Consider the following 12,394-nt stretch of genomic DNA (forward strand, 5'->3'; position numbering starts at 1 on the left):
GAGATCAGTGGTACATTTGTGATGTTGAGGAACTTTTCTAGTACCAAGCTGTTCTAAGCCTTAAGACCCCGAGAACTGGGTCAGTAAAAGATTCTCTCTCCTTCTTCCCCTCCTTCTCTTCCCTGTCCCCAACAGCCAGATCCATCAGGAATGCAGAGGGAAATTCACTTTTTTTTTTTCTGCAGCCTTGCACGTGGCTATTTGCTGAACCCATTTTTATCTTCCTCTTACAAACTCAGTAAATTTCACTATTGGATGCATCATATCAACTTGGCAGGGTAACAACATCCAAAATAGCAAGTGTTTTTAGGTCCTTCCTATCATGTTGAAACAGAGCTTTGCAACTAAATGCTGAGGCCAAACACCATTGTTTTTAGCTAATCTCAGTTTCCACTGTCACACTGGATTCCTAGACATAGCTTAGTGTAACTAAAGAATTGAAAGCAAAATCACCAGCCTAAGTGAGGGTGGTGATCAGCGGTGCAGAGTCCAGTTGGAGACCTGTAGCTAGTGGTGTCCCCCAGGGGTCAGTCCTCGGTCCAGTCCTGTCCAATTTATTCATCAATGACCTGGATGAAGGCACGGAGTGCTCCCTCAGCAAGTTTGCTGATGATACCAAACTGGGAGGAGTAGCCGATACCCCAGAGGGCTGCGCTGCCATCCAGAGGGACCTGGACAGACTGGACAACTGAGTGGTGAAAAACCTCATGAAATTCAACAAGGCCAAGTGCAAGGTCCTGCACCTGGGAAGGAATAACCCCAGACACCAGTACAGGCTGGGGACTGACCTTCTGGAGAGCAGCTCTGCAGAAAAAGACCTGGGTGTCATGGTGGATGACAAGTTGACCATGAGACAGCAGTGTGTTCTTGTGGCCAAGAAGGCCAATGGGATCCTGGGGTGCATTAAGAAGAGCGTCTCCAGCAGGTCGAGGGAGGTGATCCTGCCCCTCTACTCAGCCCTGGTGAGGCCACATCTGGGGTACTGTGTCCGGTTCTGGGCTCCACAGTATAAGAGGGATGTGGAGCTGCTGGAGAGAGTCCAGCGCAGGGCTACAAGGATGATGAGGGGCCTGGAACATCTGCCCTGTGAGGAAAGACTGGAGGAGCTGGGCCTGTTCAGCCTGGAGAAGAGAAGGCTGAGAGGGGACCTGGTCAGTGTCTATAAGTACCTCAAGGGAGGCAGTGAGGAGGATGATGCTGGCCTCTTCTCAGTGGTGGCAACTGATAGAACTAGAGGAAACGGCCAGAAACAAGCATCAAAAGTTCCATAGGAACTTGAGGAAAAATTTCTTAACAGTGAGGGTGACAGAGCACTGGAACAGGATGCCCAGAGAGGTTGTGGAGTCTCCTTCTCTGGAGATCTTCAAACCCCGCTTGGACGCAGCCTTGTGCCACGTGCTCTAGGTGACCCTGCGTGTGCAGGGGGGTTGGACTAGATGACCTCTAGAGGTCCCTTCCAACCTTAAGCATTCTATGATTCTATGAAGTAATGCCTCTAAAGGATGGCAGTGTAATAGGGTGATGGGGATATGTCTTGTGGATAACTTCTGACCTTGAAAAATCCGGTAACTGATGCACCTCAGCAGCACTCCTGCCGCTTCTTTTATAAGGGTAGCATTTTTATCTTGCAGTAAGACTAGAGAAGGACCAAAATGAAGTAAATACAGCAAGGAAGTAAATCAAGCAATGAAGTAAACACCTCTGTTTCTTACTTGGCTGAACTAAAATTTTTAAATCATTTCATAGACTGGCTCTGCCTTAAGCTTAGCAAAACAGCCTTCCAAGCCAGCTTGTTCCCTAACTTTCCTTATGGTGACATTTTTGGTAAATAACTGCTCCTATCGTAGTGTTTGTACAGCTTTATCGCGTCTAGACTGAAAAGATACTATTGAAAATAGTATATACATTTTTTTATACCAGACTACCTGGGCCACTGTAGTTAAGTTAAAAGGCAAAAGTGATTTTAAAGAAAAACACAGAAGCACATTTCTCAAGATTCATCCCAAATGGGTGGTTTATACAGAGAATAGCACGTTCAATTCTGCTAACTATTAATTTCACTTAAAAAGAGAGATCACTTACTTAAAAAAAGAGAGAGCACGTAGGTGAGAGGCTTTTATTGCTGTCTCCTGCATGCCCTTGAGATGAAGCCGGAGCTCCAGCTCCCAGCTGAGGTTTGACCTGGGAACAGCCGCAGGCCAGGCCGCCTGCCCCGCCAGCCCAGGCCCTGCAGGGTGAGCTCCCCCCTGCAAATCCACCCCTGTTACGACAGATCTGTGATGCAAAACCGGTTACCAGAAGTTAGCACAGTCATAAAAATTGCCAAGTGCGTTCGCTGCGTACTTGAAACTCAGCTTGGCCCCGAGGGGATCTGAGCCATGTCGGCATGGTCTTTCTGCTCCCAGAAGACTGAGCAAGCTTTTACGGTGCTTGCTGGTTGTCTTAGGATTGGAACTAGTTCGTGTTTTATTGTAAATTACAGTCATTTGCGACTTCCTGTCTTGCAGTTCTCACTGTAGGAGAGATCAGGACCCAATTTTTCCTTTCTATACATCAGTGTAAATCAAGATTAATGCTACTGAAATCTAATCACAGGCTTAGAACTAGGAGGAATGAAAGGAAAATCAGGCTATAAACGGTTTGGTTTTTATTTTTAAATAGCAAAATTAATGCTGCTGTTCTGCAGACACATCGTGACCTGCAAAATACTAGCTCATGCATTACTAATATATCCCCATTTAAATGCAGATTTTTTGCTCCTAACACAGAACTTCAGGGAAATCCTCTCCAGATAAACTGGTAATAGAATACCAAATGGTAATTCAATATTTCGCTCTAACTTAGTGTTTCAGCTTATTGATCTTAATTTTCTATCATTTTGATGCAACATTTGCCTAGGGGGAAAGAGGATTACATTCATTAAAATACAGCTTTTAATTAATTATTTTGATATTCCAAATATCCATGCCAGCAGTGGCGATCTGCTTCTATACTCTTGTTCCTTGAGGGAAGCTGGCAAGGTGTGACTTTGCATATCTTAGGAAATAACTGAGATACGATACACTACTGGGAGGATGAAAAGCAGTGTGGATAGCGCAATACACCCGCCTTGCTTATCATGGGCATGTTTTCTTCTCTGAACACTTCTGGTTCCCAGTAAGACCCTGAACTGTGGGTGAAGTTCCAGTAAGTAGGAAACCTTGTGCTATGATGCTGAATTCAAGGGGTTTCCAAAAGCGTTCCATTTTGTGCAACTTTTATAAGTAAACACCTTAAAGTTTCTGAATGGAGACTTCAGGCAGGAATGTTCTCAAGGCACTCACCCACCAAATTCATTTTCTTCAGTACATCTGCCCCTTGGTAAGGAAGGACTTGTCCCACCTCAACCACTTCCATCTCAGCCATTAGATACTGCAGTTTAAAGCAGTTTAAAGCATCTCTGCTGTCCATATGCTTCTTTTTTTTTTTTTTTTTTTTTTTTGCGGTACAAATATAGAAATTAGCATAAGGTTCAAATTTTTCAATTAGCTGCTTCAAATTAATGTTGTTATTTCCTGTTACTATATAGGATACATATAAAATGAAGGATAGGATACATATAAAATGAAATGAATATCTTAAATAGCATAGTGAAGTCATAGGGATAATGTTTATGAGCCTACTAGAAAATAAATCAAAAATTTGAGTTATTAAGAGGAGTAACGTGATATTGAGAGTTAGTACTTTTATAGCGCCCAACACAATGAGTTCTAATTAAACACAATATAGTTCTAATTAAATAAAAACAAAGTCCGTGCTATTTACTATTTCCAGTCTGAAAGGCTGTGGCACAACAGAAAACAAGTCAGCAGCAGCAAATATCACAGCAAAGCTTAGATCTAATTTCCAGCACTTTCAACTAGAATAGAAAATTCCCAAGCTTGGCAGAGTTATAAATAGGATAGGAGCTTTCAAAATACATTTTCATTTTTGTTGTTGGTAGTGGTTTTGGCTGCTTAACCTTTGGTTCACATTTCCAAACTTTTTTCTGGCAACCATAAGAATTACCGGTTTTCAAAAATCCTACCTTCAAGAGCCACATTTCCATAGATCCTCACGATGTCATGTATTAAAAAGCAAAAAAATAAAAATAAAAAAGCAATAAAAATGCAAGCATCAAGGGACCTCCAATAAAACAATGGAAGAGGGCTGTCTCAGGGTTAATAAGAGCTCCTTTGACATGTAGCTTGGTTGACAAAAGAAATAGCTAAAAAATATATATCTGTAAATGTATTGATCTTTGTGATTATGTTCTTTTTGGAAACTCACCCTTCTACTTCTCATCTAAATTACTTCCAACCTTCTGAATTTTTGCTGGATTCAACCACCTGCTATATGAAGTGAAAACTGCTAAATAGGTTCATCCACTACTGCATCAAAATAAGCCCTGTCCATGTTCATAAATCCAGAGTCATTAAGGCTTCAGAAGACTGCAGAACTATTTTTAGGTGCATTTTCAGACTTAAAAAAATAAATAAATAAAAACCCACCTGTAACCCCCCGCTGTTTTCTGTGGAGGCATGGCCGCCTAGACTCAGCACTACTAAGACATGCTGACTTTACAGATAAAGAGTAATGAAAAATAGTGAAGCTACAGTGGAAGAGCTGGGTGGTATATTTTTTTTGTGAGCAGCTTATTATCAGTAAACAGAGCTCCAAGCCAAAGCACTAAGCAAAATTTTAGGTTAAAAAAGAGAAAAAGTAACACAGTTGGAAGTGGGAAGAGGTTGCCATTTTCAAAGAAATCACTTCTGTTTTATCTAAAACAATTCAATTATATTAGTCAAGAACAATTTTACTGGGGTCTTTTCCACATTAGAATAAAAATATATCACCATGTGAAATCCTTTATTAAAATCATTTCTTGTAGCCAGCAAAACTATAACCATTAACGACTGGACATAAAAAGATTGTTTTCATTAGACTGTATTTCATAAAATAATTTTAACAAGGAGAATAAGTTTAGCTGGTAATTTTTCTAAGCTACTGCTAGGGCTTAAATTAGACTGAAAGATAGCAAAAGAAAAGGAAGGGCTCAGGTGTGAACCTCTAAAAATTCCCCCTCCTTTGGCCTTGCGATTGTCATGTCTTGCTGCACGACACGGTAAGAAGGCTTCCTGAAAGCAGTAAATAGGCACGTCCCTTTCTTTGCATTACCTCCTTTTCCAAATTAATTCCTGTGCATGGATTGAACTGCAAGTGTTCCTTTTTAATTACACTAGCCCAAACGTTGGCCGCCTGTGAAAGCAAGTAATTTGGGTTTGTCCATCTGAGCCATGTGAACCAACAAGGCTGTTCTCTAGTTTTTGCCTTTTTCACTTGAGCATTTCAAAGGCTGCCCCTCACGCAGAACAGAACCTGGCTGAAAAAGAGAAAAGGCTCCATCTAGTGGGCAAGATTTTTTAGTAGAAAAAAAAAAAAACTGCGAGGTTTTCACTCAATTTTGCACGTGAAGATGTACTACTAGTTTTTGTTTCACTAAGCTGCCCTTTTGTTCTTAACTATTGCTTTCTGACAGAGCTCCTGTCTCATATGCAAAGTTGAAGCAGTGGGAATTATTCTGAGAGCCTTAAGCACGAAGCAATAAATGTTAATAAATGTGTGAGTTTATGCAGGAAAGACATTTATCCACAGACTTCTGGACTTTTTCTCCTATAGCTTCATCACACAGCATCCAAAAATAGGTATCCAAAAGTGTGTATTTTAAGTGTGTCCATTATACCATTTGAAGTAATTAACTGCTTCAAAATTACTTGAAATGTGTTTGTGAATTGACCACAGAACTTCATATAGTTGTATTTTGGGAGTATTTTTACACAGGGAACTTTTTCCATGGGTTCCCCATCTTTTATTAAGTAACTTACCTGTGAACTGTGAAGTCCAGATTTCCAGGGCCTCAGCCTAGTGCTTCAGCTTCGGGAGAGGCAAAGCCGACACCACCTCTGCTGTCCCTTCCCAAAGGCCAAAAGCCAAAGCTCATTTGCCCAGAAACCTGGCTACTTACCATGCTGGGTCCAAAATCATCCCAATAAAACCTGGCACCTTGATTTTAGGCACATAGTTGATCTAGCACTTTTTTTTTTCCTTCTGAACTTCTTCACTGCATTGAAGTTATGCTTAAAAAAAAAGGGGGGGGGGCAAAATATTCAAAAGGCAGGAATCTTAAATTGCTTCAAGGATTTTGAAGCTGTAGTGAAATTTAGACATTATTCTCTCATTCCAAGCAAATACAGATAGCAGATTAAACCTTTTTCTTCCCCCTTCCCTTTGCTTCAGGCTCATAACTAGAGCGATAGGAAGAACAAATAGCTGAAAGCGCAGATTTGGCAGAGGAGACCCTGAACCCCCTTGTCTGTCCTGCCTTCTGTCAGGCTGTGCTCATTTTCAAACCATACAGCATGGCAAAATCAGTCCCCACGCTGCCGTTTACAGACCCTGGTGGAGAGAATGACATACATTACATTAAATACACAAGATAATTGGCCCATGTTCAACTCCACAATTGAAATACTCTTCTATTGTGAACCCTCAAATAAAGCTTAATTGATACACATCTCTTTGGATCTCCATTTGTGCTGGGCCATTTACTAGCAGATCCAAAGGAGACTCTCTTCAGTTTTGATGTGTGATTTGACAATTCTGACAGACCATATATGCTTGCTGCTGTACCTAGACATTTCTGCCCACCTTTCCTTGTATCCTTCATGGAAGTGTAACCCTCAGTGTCATCAGCTACTATCATCTGTCATTTGACTTGTTTTTAGAGACTAAAACAAAGAATACTCTTGGAATTCTTACACTAAACCTTTGTACAAGCAAAAAGTAACACACAGCTTTAGAATGTCCATGGGATCACAGAATGGTTATGGTTGGAAGGGACCACTGGAGTCGAAACCCCCTGCTCCAGCAGGGACACCCAGAGCAGCCCAGTTTACAGTATGCAAGTATGTCTCTCTCTCTGTAAAAGGAAGAAAATGCCAAATAAACCTTCAGTGATGACTCAAAGTTACAGTTACAGCTACATCACGAGCTGATGCAGTCCTCTTCTAGAACTGACAGTAGCTACTTGTTAGAAGAACATTGCTCCGTTTCTTCTGCTCGTGGACATGCACCTGACCACACACACAGTACAAGAAAAGAGGCGAGTCTGCATCACTCCAAAAGGAAAGCTGCTAAATGCTGCCACGTTTAGTTCCTGGCCTTTGCTCCAGAACTATTTACATTTTAAGAGATTATAGCCGTGCTGCTACAAGCCAAAGTTATAACAGTGTTTGCAGTAATAGCAAGATCCTCTACCTCACCTTCCCTGAGATACCTTCTCTAGCACCACTGCTTTGGCTGATGCAAATGAAGTACAAACTTAACAGATGTGAAACTCTGGGGAACATTCAACAATATGATCTTTAATAATCTGCTGCAAACTCAAATGCTAACTTGAGGATTAACTATTAATTTATTCCCTCCAGAGGTCATTGGATAAGAGTCTTATGCAATTCCAATTAGTATCTAAAATAGCTGTCTTAGATGTTGTTTATCTGGAGTAACTTAGTTACCTGCTGTATTCCTCCTTTGAGGAGGGAAGGCAGTCTTTACAACAGACATGATGATAATCGTGTTTGTTTCAAGAGTGCCACCAAGTCTCTCCTCTCTCTCTTTCGTTTCTTACAGCAAACCAGGTGCTGAAGTTCGGAACGCTCGTCAGTAGTTCAAACACCTATGACCACTCTGGGATTGTAACCATCGAGACAGACAAGCCTTTGCTGTGGACAATGGCTGTGAAGGAGTAAGATGAGCTACAGCTGCCTTTTCTTATCTGATTGGACTCCAATTACTGCAAAAATGCACTGGACGTAGAAAGCAGAACTATACCAAAGGAAATAATCATGCACTGATTTTATGTAGTGACTGGAAAAAAAGCCTGGAATAAAAGTCAATTGAGATCAAATGAAGCTTAGCAGCAGTGACTGGGTACATCATTCTGGTACCTCATACTGTCCACTCAAAAAAAAAAAAAAAAAAAAAAACACATCTGCTGTCAGCCACTATGATGACAAACAGGTAAAAATGGATGCAAAAGAAAACTACTAGGTAGGTCAGTGCTAGGTAGGTCAGCACTGATTATTTTCACAAGTACTTTGTTCCAGTACTGACTTTTTTTTTTTCTTCTCTTTTTGCACAGTAAATAGTTGCACACAGTGCTTCTTATAAAAAGATGATACTGTAAGCACAATTACTCTAATTTTCCTGTTCTGCTGCATAATATATATACACACGTGGTGCTGAAGATTTCCCAGAAGGCTAATAATTTAACCTTCGCATTTTTAAAACAAGCTGGTGCACTGGAGAAGCTCCTGTTTTGTTGCAATGCCAGTATCAAGCCTATCTCCCAGCATCACGTACCATTGAAGTAGCAGGGTAGTATCTAATTATTACTAAAATTACTAAAAATTTTCATTTTTTGGAATGAAATGAGTTTGTTAACCTCAGTCTGGGGAGGAAAAGAATTACTAGCATATACCAGTTTTGGTAGTCTTAGTTTCTAAATAACAGTGCAGTGGTCTTACACCAGTATCCGAAAGACATCAGTAACAGTGTACGCCCTGTCCAACAGTCTGGAGTTTGTTGCTTATCTGAAAACGGGAAGTTTTAGTAAAAAGTAGGTTTTTGTTGTTTTGTTTCTTTTTCTCCCCAATTCAAAATAAGAATCAGAGTTGCCAGTTCCTGTTTTGATGAGAAGGTTTGGAAGATTATTTATATATATATATATATATATATATATATAGTTGTTTGTTGTTTTTTTTCTCTCCAGTCAAGTACTGTAACAGTGCAAAATAACTTCCAAATGCAGAAACAAGTTTGGGGTATTGCTGGTGATTCTATACATTATGGTAAGAATTGCAGTTGATAGCTTTTTAACTCACCCCTTGGACATCTAAGGTTATGTTGTTTTCTTGCTTCCTGCTTTTACTGGAACAGGGCTGTTTACTAAGAGGAAAATTAAGCACTGCAATAGGTTGCTCAGAGAACCTGGGTAATCTCCATCCCTGGAGGGTTTGAACACCTGACAAAGCCCTAGACACCATGGCCTGAAGGCAGCATTGACCCAGGTTTGGGCAGAAGGTTGGACTCAGGACTTCACAGATCCTTTCAGGCTGAGCAGTTCTAGTACAATCAAAATAAGGAATAAGGAAGACCTTATTGCTAAGGCATGTAATGTAGACAGAGGTAAGCTTGTAAACAGAGAAAAATCTCAAGAATGTTTGAAATCCCAAACTGAGCTGTTTAATAGTAAACAAGTTACAAAGTTGTGAAGTTTTTGCAGCAAGCATCCCAAAGCTCCTGATGATTGTTCAGCCGCCACTGTTGAGAGAACAGAGTAACCAGTTTCAATTAACTGAAGTGGTTTTTAATCCCATTTTAAGTCTAGTTTAGCCTCCCAACATTGCCTTGCTTGGATAAACACTATGATGATTAAAGCTCATCTCCCCTTCCTTGGAGGATAAGTATCTTGCAGGTACAGGTCAGCCGAGTTTCATAGTCACATCACAGTACCTTGCCTAATCCAGTATTATCAGATCAACTACATCAGCCCTGAAGAAGTTGAGAAGTTTTCACCAAGACTGTTAAAATGTCTGTACCATGACTGCCAATCCACTTAACAGTAAGTCTGTCATGCTGCAACCCTGATTCTCAAAGTTATTTTACAGAATGCTGTTATATGTAACACAAAAAAGCATCAGCTATGTCTATTTTAATAAACAAGTTTTGTTCTGCACATTGCCTTCTTCCAACACACAGAGTTTTCTGTGTTACCCTCTATGCAAGTATTTTGGAAACTCAAATTATAAACTAGAAACAGTAAGAGGATGCGAGATCCAAAGGTAGCTGTTCTATGCATAGACATAGACTCAATAACAAAACATATTCAACATTCAGTTTTGACGCAGATGTTCATGGGCTGACTGGAAAACTACAGGTCTGATATTTTGCAGCATGCTAAGTCATCAACCTGAAATTAACAGTCTACTTATTAATCAAACTCTTTTGAATATTTATCTAGTAATGAATGCCATATTACAACGAAAATGTGAAATCCACAGATACCAGAGTGACATGGATGCTGTAGGGATCTTGAAAACCCTTGCTTTAAACTGAAAGGACAAAAGCGAATGTAAAACATGGTGAAACTGAAATTTTGTATTTACTTACACAATGATGTTGTTAATTGGGATATGGATCAATTTGACAAAGAAGCCTATAAATCCCATTATCGCAAAGCCTATTGCTGTTGCCATCGCAATCTTCTGGAACTCTGCAAAAGCAAAACCAAAAAACACTTAGTCCAGGAAGACATTGTGTGGCATACAGGAGATTTCATGACATTGACTGTGGAAAGGCCTCTCTGTAGAAAATAATTACGTTAATGCAGACAGAAGTTTAAGTGCAGGCCACATCAAGGTTGAGAAACAAATACGCTTTCTCAGAGGAAAGATAAGATGCTGAGATGCTGAGAGAGAAAAAAAACGCCTTTTTTTTTCTCTCTCTTTCTCTCAATTAATACCAAAGTATAAACACTCCCAGTCTGTAACAATTTATGAAAAAAAAATCTGTAACTTTCCTCCACATTCATTAGTCCTGAAAACAATCTCCAAAACATGTACCAAAAAAAAAGACACAAGAGTTTCCACAACATGAGAGAAAATCAAAGAAAATTCTCACTATTTAATTATATCCAGATCTATAAATGCATTAAAAATTGGAGAACTGCTCAAGTTCTCTTTCTCTGCTTCTCATGAGAAAGTTGAGAAGTGGCATAAGGAAACATCTGCAGGGAGGTCCAAGATGCAATAAACATCGTGCCCTGCTTTACTACGTGCTTTACCTTTCCTGTCAGGCTTTGTGCACCTCTTCACAAGTCGTATGGAGTCCTTCACAAACTGGCGGCTGGGCTCCACAAACTGCATTACTTGATCCATGATTTCCTGCAAAGACAGATTGGGAATTAGCAGTGCCACATATAACACAAGATAGATGTCTCTGCAGAAGCACAAGGAACAGTAAGCTTTAAGATTTCTAGAAGACTTGTAAAAAATTTCTGAAGTAATTTCAAATCTCATATTCCAACATAACCAGAGTTACAGTCACAGTCGCACCGTACACGAATATTTATATATAGCGATGAAATATGTACACGTATCTTTAGCTGACCCTCCCCCGCCCCCCGCCACACACACACGCCCTTCCCCCGCCATGGCTATGAGGACTACGCGCATCCCGGCCCCACAACGGGCCTGGCAGCGAGGGGCGGCCTCGCAGCCGCCGCCGCGCTCCCCCTCCCGGCGCGGAGCGGCGGTTCCCGCGGGTCCCCGGGTCGCGGCCGTTACCGGCGGGTCCAAGGCAGCCGTTACGGGCAAGCGCGTCGGGGAAAGGCCACGTCGCACACGCACGGGACGCGTGACGTCACCGCGCGCGCGCGTTGCGGCGCCGGGGCGGGCTCAGCTCGGGGAAGTTAAAAAAGAGATAAATAAATAAATGCGAAGAAGTTTGGGGGTTCTCTTCTTCGTTGGCGTCCTGCTGTGGCCTTGCCGGGAAAGAAAAGGTTTTTAAAAAAAATTAAGAAAAGTTTAAAAAGAAAAAAGAATTAAAAGAAATCACACACACACACACACCAAAAAACACAAACCCTGAAGCCCCTGGGAGCTGCAGGCTGCATGTGTGCTTCTGCCGGCTGCATCCTGTGGCAGTGGCAGGATGTGCAGGGGAGGCCAGGCAACACCGAGGCCTCCAAAACACACGGCAGAAAGAAGGGGGAAAGCAAAGAAACAACCAAACAACCAGGCTGAGCAGCCCCTTGGGTGCGGGAAGCGCCCTGCTATGCCCCCTACACCATTTCGGTGCCGTACGGGTGAAATGTGCTGCACTCTGCCAAAGGGAGCCCCTTCCTGCTGCTTTTGGAAATGAAGGTCACACATTGTGTTTCAGGTACACACAGTTTTCAGGAACACAGTTTAGTGGGTGTTACCTGTTAGTATTGGCTTCATATTTTCTGTATTTACTTATTTTTGTCTAGAGCTCTGTTCCCAGCTGATGGCCATTATCCTGTGCCCCAATTTGTGCTCAGTACTGAGAGCCTGTTACTCTTCACTGGGGCTATAGCTGTTCAGTTGCCAGGTAAGAAAAGAAATACCCTAGTCCGGACCCGCGCTTGTCCCTAGCTGCCTCCGGTTTAACTCACCGCCTTGGACACTTCAGTGGCCCCTGTCTGCCCTGTGCCCCCCGGGCAAGACCCTCAGCGTGAGCCCCACAGCACCCCACGGCTGCCGTGTCAGCAGGGCCACCCTCAAAATACCCCGTG

The 12,394-nt window shown here is 41.7% G+C and overlaps 2 protein-coding genes across 4 annotated transcripts in view; one reads left to right on the top strand and one right to left on the bottom strand.

The window, feature by feature from the left end:
• TPK1 (thiamin pyrophosphokinase 1) overlaps positions 1-7,984 on the top strand; it is a 264,754-nt gene extending 256,770 nt beyond the window's left edge. For both annotated transcript variants that reach the window (XM_088520866.1, XM_088520869.1), the window contains one exon: positions 7,708-7,984. In XM_088520866.1, the coding sequence (XP_088376992.1) occupies positions 7,708-7,826 (119 nt within the window). In that variant the 3' untranslated portion in view covers positions 7,827-7,984. The remainder of the gene's footprint in view (positions 1-7,707) is intronic.
• A 1,314-nt stretch (positions 7,985-9,298) lies between these two features.
• SEC61G (SEC61 translocon subunit gamma) lies at positions 9,299-11,472 on the bottom strand. Of its 2 annotated transcripts, XM_088520846.1 has the most exons (4): positions 11,424-11,472; positions 10,922-11,021; positions 10,249-10,351; positions 9,299-9,399 (listed from the first exon to the last, which is right to left on the bottom strand). In XM_088520846.1, exons 2-4 carry the CDS (start codon positions 11,013-11,015, stop codon positions 9,390-9,392), a joined length of 207 nt encoding a protein of 68 aa, XP_088376972.1. In that variant the 5' UTR covers positions 11,016-11,021; positions 11,424-11,472; the 3' UTR covers positions 9,299-9,389. The 2 variants fall into 2 exon arrangements, with proteins under 2 accessions (XP_088376972.1, XP_088376973.1); XM_088520847.1 differs by lacking the exon at positions 9,299-9,399 and having other exon boundaries at positions 10,245-10,351.
• Positions 11,473-12,394: the final 922 nt, after the last annotated feature.

This window comes from Tinamus guttatus, unplaced genomic scaffold (assembly GCF_059628265.1).
Source record: "Tinamus guttatus ecotype Peru unplaced genomic scaffold, ASM5962826v1 Tinamus_guttatus_pri_ptg000104l, whole genome shotgun sequence".
Lineage (NCBI taxonomy): Eukaryota > Metazoa > Chordata > Aves > Tinamiformes > Tinamidae > Tinamus > Tinamus guttatus.